This window comes from Coptis chinensis, chromosome 2 (assembly GCF_015680905.1).
Source record: "Coptis chinensis isolate HL-2020 chromosome 2, ASM1568090v1, whole genome shotgun sequence".
NCBI classification, from domain to species: domain Eukaryota; kingdom Viridiplantae; phylum Streptophyta; class Magnoliopsida; order Ranunculales; family Ranunculaceae; genus Coptis; species Coptis chinensis.
In genome coordinates, this window is record NC_141457.1 from 110056929 (window position 1) to 110084644 (window position 27716).

Genomic DNA, 27716 nt, shown 5'->3' on the forward strand with positions numbered 1-27716 from the left:
GTATTTTTTCTAAAGATGTTCTTAGGCTGGATGCAATGGCTCCGCATTCCCTTAAAATCAATGGGAGTTACGGTGGTTTTCTCCCCCTATCTCTATATAACTCTCTATATATAGAGAGTATTATTGAGGAATGAAGAGTGCATTCCACGCGAGTTGAAATGACGTGGTTTGTAAAAACCCAAACGACACCACTTGAAATAGCGTGAAATGTAAAATACAATTTCATACGACGTCATTTGAAGTGGAGTGGTTTGCGAAGTGTCCCCACCAAACCACATGCTAATTATGAAAACAACGAATTACTATGCTACTCCTACTACTTCTATTTTATTACGGATGTATCGTCTTTTGCTAGTTATATTTAAGAGGACGCAGGGGCAGTTTCATTTTTTTGCGAAATTTGGGATCTATTCTATGCCATTTGAAGAGGCGCCGAATGATTTAATATATTTTTTTTTTGTTTTCATTCCGCGCTGGTTGAAGTGGCGTTGAAAAAAACTTGGGTTTCAAACCGCACCAGTTCAATTGACATAGAATTGTCCACACCGTTGATTCAACAAGAGTCCGGTTCCTCTATAACCGGGTATAGAGATTAATCTCTATAACCATGTTATTTAACCGTTGGATCGTCTCGAAATACACATATTTGTCTCGAAATACATATCTGAACCTCGAATTTCGTGTGTTGTGTATCTCGACACAGTTTTAATCAGTGAAATAACATGGTTAGAGATTAATCTCTGTACCCGATTATAGAGGAACCGGACTCATTCAACAAACCTACTTTCTTTTTTGGAGGGATAGAGATAGAGAGTGGCAAGCCATTTGACTTAGCCTTGGGGATTATCTCAAAACTAATTAAGTTAGAATTGATTTTAAAAACATAACTATTTCTACATATTATTCCCAAACGGCCCTATACACAACGTTATGACGTTATGCACAGCCTCATATCCATATCCAGATGGATGTTTATAACTAAATCCGAAAGCCAATCGCCAGTTATTCTTCTTTTGTTGCAGAAAAAGATAAACAAATTAATTATATTTACAGAAGAACGTGCAATGAAGTGTCTTTCAGTCCGGCATACTTTTATCGGTGGAAATGATAACTCAACAACGTTAATATCTACAAAGTTTACAGAACTTTCAGAAGACTTTACCTATATATATATATATAAAGATTTCTAATACCATGAAACAAGTTATCAACTTTAGGTAGGCTCAACAGCTACTCCCTGTCAAAAAAAACCAGGCACGTTCATCCGTGAAGGGGTGAAGAAGAGCGTTCATTTGTCCTTCACTTTAATAAAGAGAATTGTACTTTATAAGGATAAACTGTGACTTAGCTTTCAGTAGGGCTGCTTGTAAGATTTTCAGAACTAGGGAATTGATCACCTCTGAATAGTAGGACTAGCACGGATTTGGGTGATCTCAACCGAAGCGGCTATTTCTAATATCTCATGTTTTTTACTATTTAAAAACACTTCTCTAAATTATTTTAATCAGTTCCTTTTATTTTAAGTAATTTACAAAAATTTCACTCACTTCATTAAAATTAGAATTAGTTTTCATATTATTTAAAATAATTTAGAAAAAAAAATTACGTCATTGAAATTATAATCAATCTCTCCTAATATTTTTATATTGTTTTTTAAAGATGTTAGATGACAGATTTAAAGATTTGAAAAAAACCAATATGTAGCCACAGTTCTCATACTTATTGGTATAGAATGGACCAAGGCCCAAAATATCGTCGATATATCCGATATATATCATTTTTTTGGTACAATGATATAGATATATTCGATATATCTCAACCGAATATGAAATCTTTTTTTTCCCGATACATATTACAATTTCTGATATAACGATATATATCAACTAATATATACGATATATCCGATATAAATTATTAATTTTGACCAATATTGTTGACTTTGACCAAATATTGTTGACTTTAACCGATATATTGACGATATTTTCAATATAATCGATGATATTTATGATATAATCGATGATATTTTTGATATATCGACATACAAAAACAAATTTTTTACTGATCAACAAAAAAAATAGATATCTCTGATATTTTTGAAATATCGATATTTTTGATATATTTGATATATATATCGGTTTTTTGGTACATCGAAATATTCACCGAATTCAATATTTTGGGCCTTGGAATGGACAGGACGGAAACTTTGATTCAATTATGTAAGTTGTAAAAATAATCTGTTTTATTATTAATTAAAAAATAAATAAAAAAATAATGGTGATCTTGGACACACCCATAAAACCACTCTCATACCCCCATAACTAACTAAAGTTTTTGCCATACCCCAATAACCGTTTCAATCCAATAATATCTCTCAAATTCATTTGGGGTATTTTCAATAGGGACAAAAAAAAAAACAAAAAAACAGCAACAATACACGACCTTGTAATCCTACACTTCAAAATTCAAAATAATTAGTGGTTAATTTGTAATCATGCTTATTGGTGAGAGAAATGTTATTAGAGAGCGAGATAAATTATTAGAAAAGAATTCAAAAACATTTTTTATTTTTTGTTTAAAGAAAGAAGAATAAGTAAATGACTTGTTTTGTCTTGGATACGTTCTAATATATGTCTTAAATAATTTTATTTATTTATTTTAAAGTTGGGGTAAGAGAGTATTTTTATGGGTGTGTCCAAGATCACCCTTAAAATAATTTGTTTTCTTTATGTTAACAGATAAACATATTAGATCCCCCTTAAACCGAATTAAATTTATTTTCGAATCCGAAATCCCGGAATACTTTGAAGGAACTTGCTTTTGCATACACAATTACAAATAATCATGTGTATCTCAATTCTCAAGGCAATGTTGTGTCCCTCAAAGAGTTATATATGATCGTGATGGCAACACTCGATCACTCTCTCCTTTGAAAAATAAACAAGCCTAAGCGCTTGCTTCAAGCCTTCAACATCCGCAGCAATTTGGCAAATAGTCTTACTATGTGCCTATGCTGCTAACTATGTGCTTGTGTTTTAAATTATTATTTTAAACTGAAGTCTTACTATGTGTATATGCTGCTAACTAAGAGAGTATACCCCTCATTAAGAATTAAGAGCATCTTTAAGAGTGATATTAACCTAGTATCAAACACCAAATTTTCAATAATTTGGTGTTTTTTCAATTTCAGGAATCACATGTTGATAAAAACACTAAACCAAACACCAAATCGGCCAATATTTGGTTCCAGTTTTGGTGTTGTATCAAATCACTCACGCGGTTTTAGAAAAATCGCACGGTTTTGCCAACATCGCGTGGGCTTGGGCTGCTAAATGGGCTTCTATGGGCGATTTTGGTAAAACCGTGTGCTCTCAATGACCACAACGGGCAAAAAACAGCTATATCTTTCTAACCCTATAAATTAAAACACTCACACCATAGTTTTACACTCACTTCTTTTCTCTACTCTCTACTTTTTATCTCTACTCTCTACTCTTAAAACAACAATGACTAGTCAAGAACCAAAAGCAAAATCTATAGGGGCTTCATGGATACAAGAAGAAGATGTTGCTCTCACCAATAGTTGGCTACAAGTTAGTCAAGATGGTGTAGTAGGAAATGAGCAAAAGTCGAACGATTTTTGGGCTAGAATTCTAAATGTATTTCATGCAAATCTAAGAAGAATGACCGAACACAACTTGACGGGCATGAAACACCGTTGGACTCTCATTCAAGCTAATATCAACAAGTTTCATGTTATTCTTTCTAAGATTCAAGCATCTCCTCCAAGTGGCTATAATGACAATATGATTGTAAGTATTTACTTTTTATTTGTTATTTTGATTTACAAATACATTTTTCAATTCTAATTTAGTTTTTACTTAATTGGTAGGTTGAGGAAGCAATAAGTGCATATGTGATGCATAATGGGGTTTGGAAGTGGATGCAATGCTATAATATGGTGAAAGACTCACCCAAATGGAAGAGGCTACAGTTGAGAAATGATTTGCATCCTACCAAAAAGTCAAAGTCAAACAGTGGGGAAGGAGGTTCATCAGTTCCAATATCAACTGCGACAACTCAACCAATGGATTATGATCCACACCAAGTTCATGAGCTTGTGGATAGGCCTCTTGGAAAGAAAGAAGACAAGAGAAGAAGGCAAAAAGAGAAAGAATAAGGTGATTCTAAAGTGGAGGAATCCGCTAAGAAACTTGATGATTTTCTGATGGAACTTTCTAAAACCACCAAAGAAGACAATGAATTGGAAGCTCAAAGACAATTGAAGAAAGATGAGATGGAATTTGAAAATTTTCAATTGAAGAAAAGTTCGATAGATTGGAAGCTCCAAATCCAAAAAGAAAAACTTTAATTGAAGAAAGATGCGCTCCAAGTTCGAGAAGATGAAAATGATGCGAAAATACTATGAATGAAATTAGAAGGATTATCCGAAGACGAGCGTGAAATTTGGCAACTCAAAAGGGCAGAAATTTTACAAAAAATAAAAAATCGACTTGGCAATATCACTGGTAGTAGTCAAAGTAGTGCATAGTCTAAATTTGAGTTTGTATGTCTTTTAATTAATGACGTACTTGAATTTGAGTTTGTATTTTGATTTTAATTAGAATGTACTTTAATTGAATATTTTCTTTTAATTTGAGTTAAGTTACATTAATTTAAAGTTGATACTTTTTATCATTCTAAAAAAAATTCGACTGAGTCTACTTTGTATTTTCAAAATTCTCATATACACAAATCCTTTCATAAAACCACAAATACATAGAAATAAACTTGGAACACAAATACATAGACATTGAAACGATAAATAAACACAAAGTCTAAATGAAGTGCAAATAGAAATAGAAATCAAGTCTGACCACGCCGCCCACGCCTACTCCACAAATGCTCGACTAAGTCATTCTTCAATCTATCATGAACAATTTTTGAACAAACCCTCTCGACGCCAGATGCCCAACGAGATAGAACAAATTGGCGTTGATCTTCAGATGCACCTTCTCTACTTGGTATTTCCAAATCAGGAATATACTGCGGGATATCCGTTTTGCGTTCATCTTTCACAATCATATTGTGTAAAATGATGCAAGCCCTCATAACAATAGCCATGTTCTCTAAATACCATAACCTGCACAGATTCGCTAAAATAGTCCAACGCGACTGTAATATACCAAACACCCGCTCTATGTCTTTTCTAGCAGCTTCTTGCTTCTTTGCAAAATGTTTGTCTTGTGCAATAGTCGGTTTAGCAATCGTTTGAATCAAGGTGACATAATTAGGATAAATATCATCAGCCAAGTAATAGCCCATATCATAATGATGGTCATTCACAGTGTAGTTACAAGGAATAGCTTCATCATTGACTATATCATCAAATATTGGTGAGCGGTCAAGCACATTAAGATCATTGTGAGAACCCGCCATTCCAAAAGAAACATGCCAAATCCACGCGTCATGAGAAGCAACTGCCTACAAAATCACTGTTGGTTTATGCACATGGCCAGTGTGAGACCCTTGCCACGCGGATGGGCAATTCTTCCATTACCAGTGCATGCAATCAATGCTTCCTAGCATTCTAGGCCATCTGCGTTCCTCAGACTCTTCAAGAAAACGTTTAATACTTGCAGCATTTGGTTTGCACAAGTATTCACCTCCAAAAAATTTAATAATTCCATCACAGAAATAGCGCATGCATTCATGAACAGTTGGCTCAGCAACATGTAACATGTCATCTACTAGATCAGCTGCAGTTAGGGGTGACTTCGGATCGGATCGGATCGGATTAACCTCCTTCGGAATTTTTCCAAATTTTTTTCGGAACCTAATATGCTAGCCAAATCCGATCCAATTTTTTTTTGGATTCAAAATATATTTCAAATTTCGAACTTTCGAAATTTCGAATAACTTCGAAATTTCGGAATACTTGGTAAATTTTCAAAGATCTCTTTACTTTCAATTATTTTTGGAATATCATACACCAATGTTCATTGTAGGGAGAGAAAACCATGTCCACAACACCAATGTACCAACAACAATACGCACTTGTTTACTGAGAAAACTCATTTTCATTCAAACAAGTGATCCAAGAAAAAACGAGAAAAAGAATATGCAGCCACCAATAGCAAGCATTGCATTTTGTTGAGGTCTGGGTATTTGTAATGTTTCAATCTTTTTTCGTGTGTGGAAATTGAAGCGTGAAGTGTTTACATAAATAATAGATTATAGTCTTGGACTCTAAGTAGCTTTACATAATATTCTATCTATTGGAATTTGGCTTTTGGATTGGTCTGGAAGTCATTGTATGACTCAATGACATTTTTTTTCATATCATTGTTGTTATGGCAGACGGTGTAATGACAGTAGAGTGGTCCAATTCAAGTGGGGAAGTAGTGGCTAGGTTATGTTTTGTTTTGTTTTTGGAAGTAAAAAAACTAGAAAATGAATGAACGGTCGAGATCTAATCAAGTGGATAGTGAGAGAAGTATATATTTTGAATAAATTGGCAATAATATCGAAAGAATTTTTGGATCGGATCGGATTTTAGAATTATATCCAATCCGATCCAATTTTTTCGGAATTTTCGAAATCGAAAAATCGGAAAATCGGCCCATGAAAAACTACGCGAGCGCACCAATTTCGGTCGGATTTGGAAAAATCGGAAATTCGGCAAAAAACAGACACCCGGTTTCCATAAGCAAACATTCGTGATAACAAAGAATTACTTTTATTTTTGGGTTAATCCCAAACTTACCCGCACTATTAACTTTTTGTTGAAAATATGATACATTATGATTAAGATGATTCAAAATACGAGTAAATAATGACTGACCCATACGAAATCGGCGTCGAAAGTCGTGGTCACAAAATATAGGATTTGCGCCGAAGTAGTTAGCATTTACACGAGTCAGTGTTGCCTCGTACTGACGATTCTTACATTTTCTTCCTTTCTTCGAACCACCATGTGGTCTATCCGTTTATAAGAAGACTCCGCTTCTTGTTGACGTAATAAACTCAGACGATGTCGAACCAAAGGTAGAGCAATAGCCACTAATTTACGAGTTTTAATTGTAGTGTTATCATTTGAAGAGCTCAATGAAGAATCAGAAGAAGATGAATGATCCATTGAAAAATCGTCAAGAGTTTTGGTAATGTTTTTTTTTTTGCTGAAGGAGATGAGTTTAGATTAGAAGAAACATGAAAAATGAAGAGAACCTCGCAGGATCAAGAGGGTTAACTGGTTATAGTACGTGATTTGGAAAACCGCACGGTTTCTGATAAACCGCGTGGGCTTGGGCCTGTCAGATGGACTTTATGGACGCGGTTTTGGGAAAACCGTGTAAGCTATATAGCATGGTTTATCCAAAACCGCGTAGTTTGATGTCGAAAATTTGATGTTGTTCCTGAAATTGGTTGGTGTTTTTTTGGTTGCTCTCCTAAAGATGTTCTAAGATGCACATTTTGAGTGATACTCACAAATCACAATAGAGTCGGTGTAATACTTGAATTAAAAACAGATGAAAGTTTTGGTGGGGTTTTTTCATATCACGTATAGTAAGTTTTAGACTATAACGAAAAAGCATTAGCTAAAACAGCCTAATCCTTTGATAGTTGCATTGGCAAATAGTGAACTTCATAATGAAGCACAAAGTTTCTGGTCGATCGACCAACCAAAAAGACACAAATGCACAGAACCAGAAGGACTAAACATCAAGAGGGAGAGCAAGTTCAGCCACTACAACTTAACATACATAGATAAGACCATCAGCAAAATAACACTAGTAAACTTAATTAGTGATAGAAATCCTAGAGAGTTTTCTTAACCTATAGCTGAAGTCAAGCAAGAGTTAATCCATATGAGCCATAGCCTTCAGACTGAAGATTGGGCTGGGTTGGTTGCACGCGGATAGCATATATTTGAGATCCCTCGCTGGCTAATCCAAGAGTTGACTGGTAGTCTCCCTCATGTTCAGCAAATGCATACTGGCAGTCCATGTCTCCCTCTTCCTGTGCGAAAAGTAAGTAATTAATTTTCATATTGCATATCTGAATGAAAGGAATAGAGGTAAGGAATTGGGAGAAAAACCTAATGGAAAAGTGAATTTTTTTTTTTCATTTTTCATAATTATATTATGTGTTATTGATAAAGTGATACTTCATAGATCCCTTAAGAGTCTTAAACACATTAACACGCCCTATAAGTACTAAATGAAATACTCCACGGGGACCAGTTGCCAACCAGACTCGACAGAAATGTAGGCGTACATTTTTTTTTCCCATATAGATTGTCTTTGGTTATTGTACAATTCCCCGGATTCAGTTTTCATAGACAGTTACATTTGCATTGTTTCCTTTTCTGGTTTTACTAGTTCATATTTCATAATTGTTTCTAACTGAATAAATGCAAATTGAACAAAAAACAGTAACATAGCATATCCCCAAATCACATGGGCTGCAACACCACTTCTACTCCAGCTCCTTTCCAAAAATCATATTCAAAGAAGATCCGACCTCCCATGTATAAAGGAAACAGGTTTTAAGTATTAAGGAAACGTATTTTTCAGCAGGTTAAAACTGATTTTCCAATTCAAATGCAGAGTAGTATGTTTGCCCCTCTTTATTAGCAAAAGCCAGAGAGTAATCTACAAGACTACAACCCACACTTCAGCAACCCAGAAATTAGAACAGTTGCCTCCACACCACGTCAAAAGACACTTTGGTCCAAGACTCCAAGAAGAAAAAAGTCTTTAGTGAGGTGGTATGGATGCAACTCTTTAAGGAGTTGCGTCACACGTCACAACATTCCTTTCACAATTTTTCGATTTTCGATGATAACATTTCTTCCACAAATCAGGCTACTTGCAAGGGCAGAATAACTTGCAGGAAGACCACCTTCCTATAATACACATATTTGTTTTGTTGTAAAGCAATTAACTATTGTTTTTGGAAACCCATTGATCTGTTGGTAAAGCAATTAACTATTGGCTAGTTTGGTCATGGGATCAATTCGTGGTGTCTTAAAAAAAAAGCACCAAAAAAACTATTGTTTTTGGAAACAAGGTACTACTTACAATGCCACGAAAGTGGCTATTCTGTGCTTCTTCACCAGCCTTAACCTGCAAAGCACAAAACCACAAACAATAAAACAGAGGCCAGAAATTACACAACTTCGGCAAAATAACAATGTACAGGAAACCTGAGTAGAAACAAACTACGTCCCACTTTAGTATTTTTCTCAAAATTAACATTTACCTTTTTCTTCATTGTATCAATACCTGATCCTAGCACATGAAACTGTGGAATAAAGATCTGTTTGGTTAGACTTAAAAATTCAACAAGATAAATAAAGAACAAGCCCCAATATCACAAATTAAGAAAACGCGAAATTTAAATAAAAATTAACAAGAACAACATTTAACAAATAGAAGTAGGCATATGCCTTTCGAAGGCGAACGAGCTCCTCCGATTTCATTAAATCTTGCTCAAGACGGCGCAATTGATCGAACTTGAGACCTTCCAGATCTTCTCCATTCCTCTGCCTATATCAACCATACATACATATACCTCAAATCAAATTCATTCCTTGCACATACAAATAAAAACAATAATAATAATAAGAAAAATGCTAATTGACTCTCATAAACCTGATTTCTCGACGAAGCTTGGCATTCAACTCTTTCTGCTTGTTCAAGTGAGCTTGCAATTCCTGCAAATAAATATATCTCAATTCAGGTTTTAAAACTAACCACATAGATAGAGAGCAAAATGAAATGATCGATTTACAACCTCATATTTAGATTTCCAAAGATCTGTCCCGGTTATTTGCTGATACTTATCGAAAACCCCCTTCTGTCTACATAACCAACCAAAAAAAAAAAAAAAAATAGTCAAATACATAAAAGAAATGAACCAACAAGTGTTAAAATAAATGATAGAAGAAAACCAAAACTTACGTGGTAGAAGAACTAACAAACTCAAAAAGCTTTCCAGTACCAGAAAACATAATAAGAGAAACTTCAGCATCACAAAGAACAGAAAGTTCAGTTGCTTTTTTCACAATACCAGCTCTTCTCTTGGAATAAGTAACTTGCCTATTTGTGGGGTTTTCTATTTTCTTGATTTCAATCTTTCCTCTCCCCATTTTCTCCAAATGAAAAAGAAGATGAAGTTTTGGTATGTTGGTAGATGAAGAAGTAAGTGAGTTGGAAACTCAATTTAAGTAAGTGATGGGATAGAAAAAGTGAAGAGTTTCTATAAATGGAATTTTTTCCAGACCAATGAAAGAGTTACACAAGTGCCGCTTTTATGTCTTGTGTACGAAGTCTTGCTAGTTTGAGAATTCGTCACATCACCGCTATCGATAGGGACCATTGGACCACTAGTCCACATTCCACAACCACAACTCCCCTTTTCTCGACTAGTTGTTGCGTCAGATATCAAAATGAGATCAATTCTGTCTCCAATGGGCGTGGTGCTTAATCCCTACTCCTTTAGTGGCTTAGTCACAGAATCACTAGTATGAACCAACATATCTGCGATCCAATGTTGACAATTGGTGAAACTTTCCGAAATTTTGTAGATATTACAAATTTTGGGCCCTAGAGAGAGTAAATGCTGGGTAACTGGAGTATTGGACGAGTTACTGAAAGAAAATTGAATGAGGTGATCATGACGCATTTTTGTCAAAACAGAAATCGGGTCCATAGGACAAAATTGGGTGAGAGTTATATCTCTAGGCAGGTTCCGGTTGAGAATTATGGTTCTAGGACAAAAATGTGAAAAGTGTTGTATACATGCATCGTGGTGTTTGTATGTGTGTTTATACACGTACATGCATAGTGGTGTTTGCATATGTATTGTACACATACATAAAGATATTTGCATGTTCGTATACACATGCATCGTGGTGTTTGCATGTATATCAGATTGTTGTTCCAAACTTAAAAATATCATCGACAACAATAATATCGAAATCGAGATAAATCACACAATTGATTAACACAATATTCGAGAATTTGAAAGAGAAATTCAATTGCTTGTCAAACCGGTGCCAAAATCAACCTAATTATTCTTCAATTATCAATAATCTAGAATTGAAAAGTGGAAAAGTATATTGCAAAGTGAGATGAGTATTTGTCATGAGAGAATAAGATGTTTTCTTACCACTTAAATCACTAATCACACACACACAAATTAACTAGCTCAGAGATAAAAATAATTAGATCTCAAAAAAATTTACAAGTTTTTAGTTAGAGTTTTTGTTTTTGCTAGATAGAGAAGAAGACAAATGTTTTCTCATATCTTAAATCACTAATCACAAGTTCACAACACACAAATCAGCTAGCTCAAATATAGAAACAACTAGATCTTAAAAGTATTTTACAAGTTTATAGTTTGAGTGTTTTTTGCTAGATGGAGAAGAAAATTATAATTGGTATTAAACAAAAATAATTTGCTGACGTCAAGCCTAAAAATGTTATAAAACCAAAATTATTAATGATAGCTGCTGATATCAGCCTATTTTTGTTCTAAAGCCGAAATTATTGTTCATTCGGGCCTAAAACCGAAATTTGGTCAATTTATTTGTTTGGGCCTAAATTTGTGTTGTCAAAAACACGCGAGTGAGGGATTTCAAGCCCATTAATACTATAAACTTTTTGTTTTTGTTTATATCGATGGGTCCAAGCCCAAATCCAAACTATTTTATCGTACTGGGATTACAGCTGGCCACAAATCTATATAGCAAAGAAAGGTGGAGTGGGTTGACAAACTCCACTTCATAAGGTGATACGTGGTTGTGCCACCCCCTAACCATAACCATTAAAATGTTTTTCTAGAGTGAGTTAACAAGTTTTTTTAGAGTGAATTTAAAAGTATTTTTCACCTCACCTACCCCCACAAAAAAGATCGACCTGGACTGTTTTTGGGGGAGGCGAGCGTATCTATGGCGTAGGGGGGGCAAATACGTTGCGTTAGGCCAAGACGCCACAGATCTGGTGCCGTCTGAGACGGACAAATACTAGTCCTCGACAAAAAAAGTTTACATTATGGAGTTTAGCCGTATAAGGAGTTAAATGTTCTCCAACACTCTAGGCAGTAAGTGACAAATTCATTCCTGCTTGCTTTTTTTCTTTTTCATTTTTTTTTTCCTGCTCGCTGAATGAACAATTATAAAGTTTAAGTGATTTGGGTAATTTATCATTTTATCTTCTCCTCAGATTGTATTAAAGACAACATTGTGGTATGCCAGGGCTCTCCCACTGTCCGCATTGTAGATAAATTAAAAAAAAAAAAACATTAGGCGTAGAGTAGTATCGTTATACTTAAGACAGGAACTTTGTATCTAAAAACAAGTTGAAGTAAAGAGCAAACATGATGCAGTACAGACTAGCAAATGGCTTCATGGATGCTCGTGATCGTGTGTCAAAGGTTTAGTGGTTTTGTTACGCGTTTGTTTTCTTCATTCGTTTTCGGCCTTTTGTTTGGGCTTTAGTTTCGTGTCTGTTTTTGGTTGTCTATATTAGGCTAATTGTAGGGTTTTAGAAGGCACTTATTAATTATTAAACCTCGTTCAATCAATTCTTGGTTAGAGAGAGTGATTAATTACTATCTTTTTCTGAGTTAAATGAGAGATATTTGAATTATTTGCGAGGTAACGTTCTTAGTTCATACATTAAAACAACTATACAAATACAAATGTGGTTTCTTACCGAGCTCGAAATGTATCTTTACTCTTCCGACTAGTAAGGAAAACTAGGGACGATCATTTAAGAAGTAAAGATACATTAAAACACATGGCCATCGCTGCCATGCCCGTGAGAATTGTGATAATGTTTTCATAAGCTTTGTTTGGTACACATTTGAACCACATTGACCACAATCCCCATCTCAAGATGTGTGTGAAGCTGTGTACAGGTGGGACTGGGACACTCTGACACCAACATGAGCATATCCCCATTTCCCTGCTTTGGATCTTTGTTTGTGAGTTGCGAGTTTTATGGGCCTTGCTAGCAGTCTTTACTCGTCGCCCATTTTTTAGTAGATCCATGAATCCCATTTGAAACCCACTTTAACAAATGGGCTTCAAGCAACATTAATCTAGTCCAAATTAGTGGCTTATTTTGACATGGACTTACCCTAGAAGGACCAGATCTACTTCGTTTATTAGTGAAAAACTGAAAAGGAAAAAAAAAAAAAAAAAAGTCAAGCTCCTTGATTCTAAAATACAAATTGACAACAAATCAAAACAGATCCGCACCATTAAAATCCCATAGATTGCACATCATGTTAACCCCATAGTAGACTAGCAGTAGTATATAACAAGTACAATAATTTTCATTTGCCTCACACGGTTAACATTTTCACGGAGTGAGAAAAAAAAAAAAAAAAAAAAAACGTTTTGCGTCAAGTCCCAACTGGCTCACACACTCTCTTTCGAGGCCAGATCTGCCAGGGAACTTAAAGGCCCAGTTACATCTTGTACATCAACCAAACTTGTTACCTCTTATTCTATTCCCGATCTAAAAGGTAACCATCATCACACTGTTTCCTTTCTTAGATCTTAGATCGAAAATTTATCATTTGAGTCTGATATATTATATGACATTGTTTTTAATTTTTTAGGGTTTTGAATTTGGATTGATTGGAAAACACGATGTTGACGAAATTTGAGACAAAGAGTAATCGGGTAAAGGGATTGAGTTTTCATAGTAAGAGACCTTGGATCCTTGCTAGTCTTCATAGTGGTGTTATTCAGTTATGGGATTACCGTATGGGTACTCTTATTGACCGATTCGATGAGCACGATGGGCCTGTTCGAGGCGTTCATTTTCATAAATCTCAGCCGTTATTTGTTTCTGGAGGTTCGATTTCATTTTAAGCAATTTTAATTGGACTAATTTGGTTGAATCTATAAATGATGTCAATATTTATATCACGGATTGATCTGTGCAACTGTTTGAACATTTTATTTTATTTTATTTGTCGTACGATAGTGTTATGTAGTGAACTTGTTTGAATCTATATTTGTCTTTTTTAACTATTGTTCTAAATCTTCCAAATGAGATTGTGATCAATATTGTTCTAAATTTTCTCAGATAAATCTTCTAGAGTTTGTATTTGTTATGCACAGTACAAAGGCGGTGGAATATCGTTTTTTCAGTTACTGGCACCTTTTATTTTTTCAAAAACTAAATTACAATATTAGTGTCAATATTGCTGACAAGTAGTATTGTTTTATTAGCTGTCGTGATTTGAAGAAAATCGAAATTTTGTGATATGTGAAACTGTTTGATCATCTAATTTAATATATGGATGACTGTATTGCTGTACTACTTTGTTTTTCTCTGTTAAAAAAAATGAAAGGTTGCTTAATATGTGTGATTTGATTCTAATCAAAAGTTATCGATTATAGATCCACTCATACAAGGATAGATTAAAAAAAAACAAAAAACTTACATGACTCTGTGACCTCTGTTCATTCAATTCTGGAAACAACCCTGGGTGAAAGAAAGAAATTGCCTCATCTAATCATCTGGAGGCTCTTCAACCAAAATACAACCTGACATATACTCATATCATTTTTTTTTTTTTTTTTTGTTTTTCGTAAAAAGCCCCCTTTTTGTTTTTAACCTTTTCAAAAAGAAAATTGGAACTAAACCCTAACCTCTGGTCTGATTTGGATTGTTTTTCGTAATATGAAGGTTACGACAGTATTTGGATTGAGTTATTCTAGGGAATGCTAGCAGAATTGGTTTAAACAGAAATTGTGTTATAGCCTTATAGGGTTATTTGAAACAGGTTTGCAGCCAATAGATTCTATGGAGTTTATTGTGATAGTCTGCAGTGATTCATTGGTGGTAATAATACTCATTTTGGTGAAACAACTCGTTTTGCAGGAGATGATTACAAAATTAAAGTTTGGAATTACAAGATGCATCGCTGTCTATTCACACTTCTCGGACACCTTGACTATATCCGCACGGTTCAATTTCATCATGAATACCCTTGGATTGTTAGTGCAAGTGATGATCAGACTATTAGAATATGGAACTGGCAGTCACGTACTTGTATCTCTGTGCTGACTGGCCACAACCATTATGTTATGTGTGCTGTTTTCCATCCCAAAGAAGACCTTGTTGTTTCAGCTTCCTTGGATCAGACGGTTCGGGTTTGGGACATTGGCGCCTTGAGGAAGAAATCAGTGTCCCCAGCAGATGACATTTTAAGGTTGAGCCAGATGAACACAGATTTGTTTGGTGGAGTTGATGCTATTGTCAAGTATGTTTTGGAAGGTCATGATCGGGGAGTTAACTGGGCTTCTTTTCATCCCACCCTGCCATTGATTGTATCTGGAGCAGATGACCGTCAATTAAAACTCTGGCGCATGAATGGTATTGCTTTGCAACCTGTGATTTTTAAAATCATAGTAATAATAGTAGTAGGAAACTAGTAATACTAATGATGATTGCAATAATTGTGATTATAATAATAATCATTCTTAGTATTCTTACAGTTAACAAATTATTTATTTTTTTGTTCATCCTATGGGGTATGACTTGGAGGTTAACCCAACTAACACTATTTTTCAGATACAAAAGCTTGGGAAGTTGACACATTAAGAGGACACATGAACAATGTGTCGTGTGTGATGTTTCATTCCAGGCAGGACATTATTGTCTCCAACTCCGAGGACAAAAGCATTCGAGTATGGGATGTAACAAAGCGGACTGGTATTCAGACATTCCGTAGGGAGCACGATCGTTTCTGGATTTTGGCATCACATCCAGAGATGAACCTGTTGGCTGCTGGTCATGACAGTGGTATGATTGTCTTCAAGTTAGAGAGAGAACGCCCTGCTTTCTCCGTGAGTGGTGATTCCATGTACTATGTAAAGGATCGCTTTCTGCGTTTGTATGAGTTCTCAACTCAGAAGGAAACTCAAGTGATCCCAATTCGACGGCCTGGTTCCACAAGCTTAAACCAAGGTCCTAGAACTCTGTCTTACAGCCCTACAGAAAATGCCATCTTGGTTTGTTCGGATGTCGATGGTGGGTCTCATGAACTTTATATTGTACCAAAAGATAGCGTTGGTAGGGGGGATAGCATGCTAGAAGCAAAAAGAGGAGTTGGGGGTTCTGCCATTTTTGTTTCTCGGAATAGGTTTGCAGTGCTTGATAAGAGCAACAACCAAGTGTTGGTCAAGAACCTTAAGAATGAAATTGTGAAGAAGAATGTCCTTCCAATTGCTGCTGATGCAATATTCTATGCGGGAACTGGTAATTTACTTTGTAGATCTGAAGATAGAGTGGTGATATTTGATCTCCAGCAGAGACTTGTTCTTGGTGATCTTCAGACTCCTTTTGTCAAGTATGTGGTTTGGTCAAATGACATGGAGAGTGTTGCATTACTCAGTAAACACGCTATCATCATTGCCAGCAAGAAACTTGTGCACCGTTGCACCCTTCACGAGACAATTCGTGTGAAGAGTGGTGCCTGGGATGATAATGGTGTCTTCATATATACAACACTGAATCACATTAAATATTGCCTTCCAAATGGAGACAATGGAATCATTAGGACCCTTGATGTTCCTATTTACATCACAAAGGTTGTCGGGAATACAATATATTGCTTGGATAGAGATGGAAAGAACCGCGTCATAGCCATTGATGCAACCGAGTATATCTTTAAGCTTTCACTTTTAAAAAAGCAGTACGATCAGGTGATGAACATGATCAGGAGTTCACAGCTTTGTGGGCAGGCCATGATTGCTTATCTGCAGCAGAAAGGTTTTCCAGAAGTTGCTCTCCATTTTGTCAAGGATGAGAAGACGCGGTTTAACTTGGCCCTTGAGAGTGGTAACATCCAGATTGCTGTTGCTGCAGCAAATGAGATTAATGAGAAAGATTATTGGTACAGGTTGGGTGTTGAAGCTCTTCGTCAGGGTAATGCTGGTATTGTAGAATATGCGTATCAGAAAACTAAAAACTTTGAGAGGCTATCCTTTCTGTATCTCATAAATGGGAACATGGATAAGCTTTCCAAAATGCTGAAAATTGCTGAGGTTCAAAATGATTTAATGGGGCAGTTCCACAATGCCCTGTACCTGGGCGATATCCAAGAGCGTGTCAAGATCTTGGAAAATGCTGGCCAGTTGCCCCTGGCTTATGTAACAGCTTCTGTTCATGGGATCCAGGATGTTGCTGAACGGCTTGCATCCAAATTGGGAGAAAAAACTCCTTCTCTGCCTGCAGGAAAAGTGCCATCCCTTCTTTTGCCCCCCACTCCCATTCAGTGTGGTGGAGATTGGCCTTTGTTAAGGGTCATGAGAGGCATATTTGAGGGTGGTCTTGATAGTGTGGGTAGGGGACTGCAGGAGGAAGTTGAAGAAGAAGGTGCTGCAGATGCTGATTGGGGTGAGGATTTGAATATTACCGATGTGGATGGCTTGCAGAATGGTGATGTTGAAATAGTCGAGGATGGAGAAGTGAATGAAGGAAATGAGGAGGGAGGATGGGATCTTGAGGATCTAGAGCTCCCGCCTGAACTGGATACTCCCAAGGCTTCTGTCAATGCCCGTACTTCCGTATTTGTTACACCAACTCCTGGCATGCCTGTAAGCCAGATCTGGACCCAGAAATCATCTCTTGCTGGTGAACATGTAGCTGCTGGCAACTTTGATACTGCGATGCGGTTGCTAACTCGACAACTGGGAATAAAGAACTTTGCTCCTTTGAAACCCATGTTCCTTGATCTACACAATGGAAGCCATTCCTACTTGCGTGCTTTTTCTTCAACTCCTGTAATTCCCCTGGCGCTTGAGAGAGGGTGGAGTGAATCATCCAGTCCTAATGTGCGGGGCCCACCAGCGCTTGTGTTCAAGTTCTCTGAATTAGATGAAAAGCTCAAGGCAGGATACAAGGCCACCACAAGTGGAAAATTCAGTGAGGCTCTTCGTATTTTCCTCAATATTCTTCAGACTATACCTCTGATTGTTGTGGAGTCTAGGAGTGAGGTCGATGATGTCCACGGGTTGATTGTATTAGCAAAGGAATATGTATTGGGTCTGCAATTGGAGATTAAGAGAAGGGAAACAGGAGACGATGTGGTACGCCAACAGGAACTGGCTGCTTACTTTACACACTGCAACCTTCAAAAACCTCATTTGCGTCTTGCCCTTTTAAATGCTATGAGTGTTTGCTACAAGGCAAGGAACTTCAACACTGCAGCAAACTTTGCCAGAAGGGTCTTGGAAACCAGCCCACCTGAGAATCAAGCAAAAACTGCTAGGCAAGTCCTGCAGGCTTCAGAAAGAAACCTGGTAGATGAAAAGCAGTTAAACTACGATTTCAGAAATCCATTTGTGATCTGTGGGGCAACTTTTGTGCCGATATACCGTGGACAGAAGGACGTTGCTTGCCCATACTGTAGTTCTCGGTTTGTGCCTGCACAGGAGGGGAAACTCTGTACAATTTGTGATCTTGCAGTGGTTGGGGCTGATGCTTCTGGTTTGCTTTGTTCACCTTCGCAGAAAAGATAATCTTCCTGTTGAAACTGAGTCGAGTGCCTTATGCTAAGATCCTAATGTTGATGGGAGCATCTGTCTGGTCTCTGAAGGCTAAGGCAGGTACTATTAAACAAGTATGCTTCAGTAAATTGTTTGTCATATCCCTTTCTTTTGGGATCTCTCTCTCTCTCCCTCTCTCCTGGTATGGTTGTGATCTCAATGTAATAAACAAATTTGAGAATTTTGAGTAGGCTGTTTTGTGAGTTGTTGATAGGGCAAGAATGCGAAAGTGCTTCTGAAACCTGTATTGAAATTGGGAAGGGACTTGGATGGACTTATATGCAGATGCAGATAGATTTCATCAGTCGGATGAAGATTGGAACAGATACTTATTCACTTCCTTTTTTAGCTTTTTATCAAGTTTTTCTTGTTTATTTAAGATGTTTAGCTGTAAACATATGAATATCTTATATTGAGGGGTGTTTTATCAGCTGGCTTCTGTTGTTCTTGCTTGGTAAATTATGCACCGAAGAATATATTATTGTAAATCTGCGTAGGGGTTTACAGGCAGACAACTGTTGATGAAGGTCGGGTTTAAGGTGCATGTTTGCTTTTCTGAAAATATCCCGGCATCTGATGTTTTCCCAAATGCAAGCAACCCGTGTTTTCCAAACCTTGCATTGATTTTAAAGTATCACTCCGAATGTCAACCATATATACTGGTAATTCAGATCAGTGTTTAGAAAACCGGACTGGACCGGTGGTTGAACTGGGGTCCGACCGGAACCTGTAAATTTTCAGTTCGGTTCAGGTATAACTATCGGTTTAAATTTAAACCGTGGTTGAACTAAACCGGATTACCTTTATTAATTTTTTTTTTTTTTTTTTTTTTTAAATTGATAATGTGGAGAGTTGAACCTAGCACTTAAACCAGATAGTCCAAACTCCAAATCAACATTCTACTATGTGTTTTTTATATAAGAAATTTGTTTTGATATATAATACCAATTAATATTGAATTAAAACATGTATTTATTCATTTTATTATCGTAATTATTAAAAAAATTACTAAATAAACATCAATCGGTCCGACTGAGTCGAACCATAGTTGAACCTGGTTGAACCATTTTAACAAAAAATCGGTTCAATCACCAATTCGGTTTTCAAAACATTGATTCAGATGTTCAAATACATATCGAGGCCTTGGCATTGAGAAGTTTGTTTTCACGTTGATTCAGATCATACAGAATGGTTAAAATATCGTTGATATATCGAGACACAAAACACAAAAATTGATAATAAGAAACAGAAAAAGTCCGGAAGATTGATAAACATATATCGAGATATCAGTTACCAGCAACCGGATTTCCCGGTATTTGCCTCTTAAATTCTCCCTCCCATTTACTGTCGGAGATTACTATTATTCTACAACGACTTCAATTTTTCTCTCTCTAGAAATCTAAGATGAAGAAAAAGATTACATCAAATAAACCCTTTCTTCTCCTCGTGCTCTGGATTTCGTGTCTTATAATGACATCAATTGGTCCAAATCCAACCCTAGCGGTCAATTCTGCTTCAGCTTACGTTCAGAACGTTGTATACTCCAACAAGATCGCCATCTTCTCCAAATCCTACTGCCCGTAAGTTTTCCCTTTTTTTTTTTTTATGGCTTTTAGTAAAATTTAATTAATTAAATTTATTTGATGCCAGATATTCAATGCGTGCCAAGCGCATATTTAGTGAACTAAATGAGAACCCATTTGTTGTGGAGCTTGATCTTCGAGGTATTAATTCGACATTGTTATACAACATGCATATTTAAGTACAAGTTTAGTGTTGTTAACCTTTGTTGTTCTTTTGGTACTGGTAAGCAGAGGATGGATCACATATTCAGAATGTTCTTCTAGATCTAGTGGGCCAAATGACGGTACCACAAGTTTTTGTTAACGGAAAGCATATTGGTGGCTCTGATGGTAACTACTTTTCTCATACATTTCGATCATGTTTTTATTTGCTCCTAGCTTGTTTGGCCCTTTACTAATCTCTGTTGTTCTCTTTGCACTTTTCAGATACAAAAATTGCACTACTTAACGGACAGTTGCAGAATCTTCTTGGTAGAGCGTAGAGGTCGTTGAATCAAGGGGAAAGAAAGAAAGATGGTTAGCTTTTACTGTTGAATTTTTTTATTGAGAAACAATAGCTGTTGTGATAATATCTTGAAAGATCTTGCTGTAACATCTTGTTCTGAATTTGTTTTTGTCATTTTCGATTATATATCTCCTGGTTTTATTTCATATCCTTTGTAAATTCAATTTTTTATGTTTAGTTACATTACATATGCAATATCTAATTTTTGACTTTATAGATATCTAACTCGAGTAGTTGTCTTTAGAGTTCAGTACATGTTCCCTACTAGGTTCTGATAGTAAGTCGAACCGAAACTACCTCGCACTGGATCTCTATCCCGTTCTTTAGCTACCAGTCCTACTGTTGGCTGATATGCTAAATGCCTAAATCTAACTGTTTTTTTAGGAATCCCTTGAGTCTCTGCTCCTTTGCTGTGTAGATCCTTTCTCTGGGAAAGAAAACTGAATCAGTATTTGATGATTTCAATCTATTCATGGCGGCTTCAAACAAAACCAAATCTTCCCAAAGAGTTCCAGTTGAGACCCTGTATAGTTTAGGATAGCTGAAGACTGAAGTTACTAGAGGAGAAAAGCTGAGTAAAGTGAAACATCAATTATGCCTTCTTTTTCCCTTTTTCTTCAGGGTTTGATCTTGCAGCGTTATACAATTGATTGGTGAATTAATTGATTCTTTACTATGTAAGAATTTGGTCCTGTGAGGTATTCTGTGCATGGGTTTCTGAGTTGAAAGTAAGCAGAAGGTTCGAAATCACAAAGACTTGTAAATTTACATTAATGTGTTTGCCTTCTTGAAGAAAGAGAAGACGAGTCTGTTTATACAATACATGCAATCTGCAAAAATGGATTACCTAATTGCCTTCCTCCGGAAAATTGATTTGTATTGCGGAAGATCTTGCAAAAGGATTTGTAAAAAATCTGAAAGCTCTCTTTTGTAAGGATTTCAAAACCTCTAACTTATATAAGTTACAAAAGAATTTCATTAGGAAGAAGATAGAGAAGACTCTGGCCGCCAATCGGTTTTCTGTGCACTAAGGATTCCTTCTTCGTTTTTAGAATATGTTAAATGGATCTCCCAGTGCAGAGATTTCAACAATTTCTCAATTTCACCTATCAAGCTTGGCTCATCACGGACTATAAATTTTCCCCTGGTCTAACAATTCGATCTACTTCTACAATCACAGGCAACAAGTTGCACCTGCATAGTCCAAACCAGAATACACATTAATAACCCAAATCGAAAAAAAAAAACAAACAAATAAATATCGGATAGGATATATATATACAGAAATGACATACGCAATCCTACCTACCTATACAATGAACTAAATGCTGATTTTCTGGGGATGTGATCTCCACAAGAAAAAAAATCGGCTCCTTTGGAACATGTCTAACCCTACCAAAAATTGAGTTCAAGTTCAAAATTTATCTGGTGGTCCAGAATTGTAACCCTCGTTTGACAAGAATAGACACATCCAATTAAGTTGATTTTTTATGGAGATACTATCCATGGTAAGGAGGCCCTACCTACCAAAAATCAACCCTTAGTGCAATGTGCAAGTCTGCTTTTTGGTTTGCGTATGTCATTTTTGTATGTCGGCGTAGCCAACCTGATATATATATATATAATGTGCCAACCTTTTCGTCAAACTGGAGAACAGGTGATCGGCGTGCAGGAGGTCATAGGTTCTGGGGTAAGTGCTGAAAGATTCACACCAGTCGTGATAGATTCCAAAAAGTCCACGTTCGTAGATGATAGGAAGTGTGTCTGGACCATTGACACTCACTACGTTCATGACCCAGACCTTGAGGTCCTTTAGAGCTGCAGCGAACCTGTAAACAACTTTCGTTCAGTTATATCTTTGATATTTGCTAATATGTTGTGTGCCATTTGACCAAGACAAAATATATGAAGCATTTTACCCCCCATAAACGGCTCTCATGTCCATCACATTTCTGACATTCGACCAACTGATCTGCAGTCCGCTCATGTATGTCTTGGTCACCACTTGTCTCCAGTGCTCATAATCTGCTATGAAATCTTCAGGAGCTGGCTTCCCATAAATCCCTTTCTGAGTGTTGCTCAACCAGTATGGAGGTTGATGCACTCTAGTAGGCCACATTTCAGGCCATTGTGAACCCCTCTCCGCCATGTCAACTGGGACATTATGCATGCATGATTGTAGAGGTACATACCTAGTAGTATAGTGCCCAGATGAGTTAATAGCTTGATGACTAGAAACGAAGGTTAGTCACAGACGATAGGATAACTAGAACTAATCAAACTTACCAGGCTGCGTTTGGATCGTCATCGCTTTTACACATGGGAGGTCTCTTATGCTTTCTCTGGTTGTAGCACTCATTTGAAGTGGGTTTGCGGTATATTGCAGCACCAACAGAATTCAATTTATCCTTCTGGATTGTTACCAGTTCCCAACATAGGGATGCAGTAAGTGAGGACATTGCTGAGTTGACAAGCATTTTAGTTCTCACAGTTCTTTCAAAGAATCATATGAGAAAAAAGGATGCTGAAACCTGAGAGAATACCTTTCCATATCTCGACATCTTCTGGCAGCTTCTGGTACACTGGAGTTGCTGACCAGACAAAATATCCTCCGGGTCGTAGTACACGGTTTAGCTCCAAAAGAAGAGTACCACCTGTATGTAAGCTCCAGTTTCTTAACAACATAAGCAAGCAGAATGTTAGAGCAGAAGACAGGAGGAAGTTGGGAGACGGAACCTTCTTTATGCCAAGGTACTCTACACCGTGCACAATGCACCAAATCAAAGACTGAGCCAGGAAATGGCAAGCGCTGTGTACCCATCACAGCAGATATTGCAGGAATTCCTCGTTCAAGAGCAAACTGAACTTGGGCCTCGTGTTCATCTTTTGGTGCAAAGGACAATGCAAGAACATCTCTATCAAACAGAAAACCACCAAAGCTGGCTACGCCACAGCCAACGTCCAATACTACTCGAGTGTGCTTTCCCCATGCAATTTTAGGTAGTGCCTGCAGCCAATGTCAAACATGTTTCTCAGCCAGAATTAAGGTGCAGCTTATATGGCTTTAGTTAGTCATAGTCTAGGTTTAAGAGAGTCGTTTTGGATTTATAGGTCTTTAGGTTGCTCAAAGAAATTAGCTTTAGGTCCTCTGGATTCATTTTCAAATTTAATAAGAAGAGCATCTCTATTTGTAATTCTAAGTTGTGGATAACTTGTCAACTACACTTTTACAAGGAATAAAGCCTTGTAGCATCTCTAGTTGTAGCAGTATTTTGGATACATGATAAGTATGCGTTTGGATATGGTTTTTTTGGGGCATGATAGTTAGCGAAGCAACAGAATAATGTGGTCGGGATGTAGAGTTGCGATAAAAAAAATGGTGATGGCACACGTTGTTAAGTTTACATCAATGTCATGGTAAAAGCTTCATCTTCACACATACCCTATTTGGATATTGATTATTATGTGAGCGTATTGGGTTGAAAAGGGACTGAGAATTACCTTCTGAAGGAAATCGATGTAGTGCAGAGCACCATGTATGAACTGGGTTCCACCACCTGGAAAGGTAAGGAACTCACCCGTCACTTTAACCCAATTCTGATGACCCTTAACCTCTGCCAGCTTGGTGTGAGGAATGTTGTGGTACCATATCTATGGAAAACACTTCATAAATTAGTCATAATGATCAATTCAAATCGAAGGTGATGAGCGGTTACCATCTTATTAATACCTTATCTCTACTGGTAGGCCATTCGATAGATCTCTTGTACCCATCAGGAACTGGGACCAGACAGGATGGACCCTCATCAGGACAATGTCTTTCCCGGTGTTCGTAGTGACCAGTGTTGTGAATCCGTTTGAGGGCCTCCTCATTGTCCAAACAAGGAATGTAGTCTGCTCCTGCGGTAACGTTACATAACACCCATGTATTTGTGTACTCATTCATGCTCCCTTGGTCAGTCTTCCTTTCCTTCTGATTCTCAGATTGGTGAGCCTGAGTGGACCAGGCTGCTTTCAACTCGTTTGACTCTTTTGGTATTCCAGATTGTGCTGCTCCATCCAGTGCATATTTGGCCGAGTTAGACTCGTTTAGCTTCGCCTCTTGTTGGGATTCTTGATTGCTAATATCCTGCGTCGGTTGATAAGACTGCCCATCTCCAGCTTCTTGTTGTTCGGTCGGGTTGTTGATGTTGTCTTGATGAGATTGTTGTAGGTGTTCCTGGCTATCAATTTCTGTGTCTTGTTTACTGATGCTTTCAACCTCTGTCTCTGGTGGATTTTCACTGCTTTCGACTTGCTTATCTTGTTGGATTTGTTCTGCATTTTCTTGGATTTGTGTTTGTGTTTCCTGTTGGATTTCTTGTTTGTGGCTATCAACTTCTGTGTCTTCGTGGTTTTGTTGCTCACCTTGTTGATTCTGTTGTGGGTTTTCACTGCTTTCAACTTCTGTTTCATGTTGAGCTTGGTCCGAATGATCTTCTGTGTTTTGGGTCTCAGTTTCATGTGGATTCTTCTTATGAGATTGATGTTGGTCTGTTTCCTCAGTTTCCGTGTTTGTTAGATTGCTTTCCTCAGTGACCTGACTGTCATGTTCTTCTTGTTCTTGCTCATGTCTATTTCCTTCACCATTTTCATGTTCATGTTGTTCATTTTCTTGTTCAGCTGTCGCAGTGGTCTCTGGATCTTTGCTTCTCTCCAGCAAATTCGACTTGTCAACTTCTTCAACTGGCTGTTTCAACACATCGGATCTGTTTGAATCCTCGGAAGTAGTAGTTGAAGTAGTAGTGCTGTCATCTTTGATGGCCTCATTTGGGAGATCACCAGGTGTGTCATCAAAAACATGAGAGTCCTTTTTAGGGTGGTGTCGAATAGGTTTTACAGGAGTATTTGAAACAAAACCATTGGTGGTTCGAGTACTAGTTGTGGTTTGAGGAGAGACAATGGACGAAGAAGTGAGCACCCATAGACCAACTACACAAAGAACGACAAACACCAATGTCGTGATTGTCGACTTGTATGACCCCGAAGAAGATGAAGACGAAGAACGCCTTGATCGATTCTTTCCAATTGCCATTGTTGTTTGATTTAGAAAAAAAGGAAAGAAGACAAATGAATTAAGCTTGGTAATAGTAATGAATTATTCTAATGAAGATCCCATAGAGTCGGAATCGCGGGAGAAACTGTTGGACAAATGGACAAAAATAGATTGGTTATAAGAGGGAAGAAGATTGTTGGTCAATGGATGGATGAATGAGGTCCATTTCTACAGGTGTAAGGATGGAGGAATAGTGGGTCTGAAAGAAGGTTGATCTTAATGACCATGTGCCCATGACTTGTAATTTTCTTGGAGTTGTAAAGTGCTGCATGTGCGCTTGATTCGTTTGGGATGTGATTTCCCCATATATGTCGGAATTTGAGCTCCTCCAAATCTTCAATAGATAATCTTATTGGCGCTGTAAATTCAAATCCCTCTGAAACACGTTTTAACAGGGCCGAAAGTATGAGAAATATCAATATCATGGGTCTGATATTGATATTTTGGATTGTATCCACGCGACAGCCAGTTAGATTTTCGCTTTGGATATGAAAATATAAATCCAATTATTTTGATATGTTTGACTGTTTGAGTGATCTATAAACGCAGGGACTCGTAGAGATTGGAAATTACCAGTACTCCAAACAAATTGTATCTCAGTAATTCTGCATGCCGACAGTTTGTAATTTAATTTATAAATCTGGCTCTGAGGCCCATATCTCAGTTACCTGCATACCGACAGTTTGTAATTTACTAGTTTAACGTATATATCTGGTTTCTGAGGCCCACTCTGTTCCAGACATGGGCATTGCCTGCTTTAGACTTTAGTTATCTGTTATCTGCACCTGCGATTGTTGTCTTTGCTGTGCTAGTAGCTGAGATCATTTCCACTCGTTTGAGTTAATACCTTGTTACTGCTGAAGATTGCTCAGCTTAATCGAGGTTGAGCTATAAAAATTCTTAGGCGTCTTCGACATATATTTCCTGATACAAGGCCCATAAAAAAAACCATGCGCATGTAGAAGGCGAGTCTTACTAAATACTTTGAACATAGTTAGTATGTTGAGTGTATAACTTTGGATGAAATGTACCTTCAGGTGGCTGGCGGAGAATTTTGCATTTAGACTTGACCTTATACCGTGAGGATGAGAAAGTCATAGGTCCGAATATATGAACACACATGAAAAACTCCAATAAATTTTGAATTACAATAACAAATAATACGATTAGTTCCGTAATTGTTACTATATATACCTGACAAAAACTCAAAGAACTTTTCGTAAAATGAATTAGTTGTACTGAATCTAAGGGAATTTGGGAAAGAGAATCAAAATCCCCACCCATTTTGGATAGTTGCTCCCCCTCTCCCCCTTTTTATTTGGTTAGTTACACAGGACAGAAGCCCGTAGTTATTAGCCCACATAGCAAGGACAGAAGCCCATGGCACTCGTAGTTCCAAGCCCATTTTACTGTTCATCTCTTTATTTTGATTTTTTTCCCCTAAGGCCTAACTAAGTCTTAACTGTTCTTTATTGAACTCTCAAGTGGCTTTTTTGCAACTATGGCTGCTACTTGGATACGTGAACAACTGAACACTGAGCACTCTTCTACAACACCACTACACATCCAGCAGAGCATTCACGCACTCACGCAACATTCGTTAGACATTTTGTTAAAAATTAAACCTTATGTACTGGTTTTGCAGTATATCTAACTGTAAAATGTAAAATCTTTCTTTTATCCCTAAAGTAGAGAAATGTAGGACACAATTTTACAAATTAGTTAAATAGCTCTTAATTTCTTGCTATTATTAAGCACAAATATGTGCGTAGGAAAGTAACGCCTGTCGCGATTCATGGCACTACTTGCCCTTAACATGGTGAATGTTATCATGATCTTTGTATCAATCACAAGATGGGAAAAAGTACTGAGTCCTTGTAAGCAATTGTAAAAGGTATGCATTCATAATCTTCATATGATGTATAAGGCCATGTTGGGCTGTTTGAGGTTGAGTAT

The 27716-nt window shown here is 37.1% G+C and overlaps 4 protein-coding genes across 9 annotated transcripts; 2 read left to right on the plus strand and 2 right to left on the minus strand.

Annotated features, from left to right (window-relative positions):
* Positions 1-7591: 7591 nt before the first annotated feature.
* On the minus strand, positions 7592-10270 carry LOC147520505 (agamous-like MADS-box protein TM6). Of its 4 annotated transcripts, none has more exons than XM_086592035.1 (7): positions 9963-10268; positions 9796-9862; positions 9654-9715; positions 9422-9548; positions 9262-9303; positions 9081-9125; positions 7592-8016 (listed from the first exon to the last, which is right to left on the minus strand). In XM_086592035.1, exons 1-7 carry the CDS (start codon positions 10148-10150, stop codon positions 7846-7848), a joined length of 702 nt encoding a protein of 233 aa, XP_086448161.1. In that variant the 5' UTR covers positions 10151-10268; the 3' UTR covers positions 7592-7845. The 4 variants fall into 4 exon arrangements, with proteins under 4 accessions (XP_086448161.1, XP_086448164.1, XP_086448162.1 ...); XM_086592038.1 differs by having other exon boundaries at positions 7592-8012; positions 9449-9548; positions 9963-10266; XM_086592036.1 differs by having other exon boundaries at positions 9449-9548; positions 9963-10264.
* Positions 10271-13172: 2902 nt separating this feature from the next.
* LOC147520506 (coatomer subunit alpha-1-like) lies at positions 13173-19007 on the plus strand. 2 transcript variants are annotated; one of them, XR_015212653.1, is made up of 5 exons: positions 13355-13536; positions 13633-13871; positions 14907-15401; positions 15600-18637; positions 18792-19007. XR_015212653.1 is itself a non-coding variant. In XM_086592042.1 (4 exons), the coding sequence occupies exons 2-4, from the start codon at positions 13664-13666 to the stop codon at positions 18548-18550; spliced, it is 3654 nt and encodes a 1217-aa protein (XP_086448168.1). In that variant the 5' UTR covers positions 13173-13536; positions 13633-13663; the 3' UTR covers positions 18551-19007. The 2 variants fall into 2 exon arrangements, 1 of the variants encoding a protein (XP_086448168.1); XM_086592042.1 differs by having other exon boundaries at positions 13173-13536; positions 15600-19007.
* Positions 19008-19755: 748 nt separating this feature from the next.
* LOC147520507 (monothiol glutaredoxin-S6-like) lies at positions 19756-21419 on the plus strand. Of its 2 annotated transcripts, XM_086592045.1 has the most exons (5): positions 19940-20157; positions 20228-20301; positions 20392-20490; positions 20587-20676; positions 21084-21419. In XM_086592045.1, the coding sequence occupies exons 1-4, from the start codon at positions 19982-19984 to the stop codon at positions 20640-20642; spliced, it is 405 nt and encodes a 134-aa protein (XP_086448171.1). In that variant the 5' UTR covers positions 19940-19981; the 3' UTR covers positions 20643-20676; positions 21084-21419. The 2 variants fall into 2 exon arrangements, with proteins under 2 accessions (XP_086448170.1, XP_086448171.1); XM_086592044.1 differs by lacking the exon at positions 21084-21419 and having other exon boundaries at positions 19756-20157; positions 20587-20811.
* On the minus strand, positions 21409-25918 carry LOC147520508 (putative methyltransferase PMT24). Its single transcript, XM_086592043.1, is given in 9 exon segments — positions 21409-21810; positions 21813-21859; positions 22300-22494; positions 22585-22857; positions 22952-23126; positions 23209-23319; positions 23402-23672; positions 24167-24316; positions 24396-25918. Coding segments are annotated over 9 exon segments (2733 nt in total). The 5' UTR covers positions 25740-25918; the 3' UTR covers positions 21409-21643.
* Between the last annotated feature and the right edge of the window lie 1798 nt (positions 25919-27716).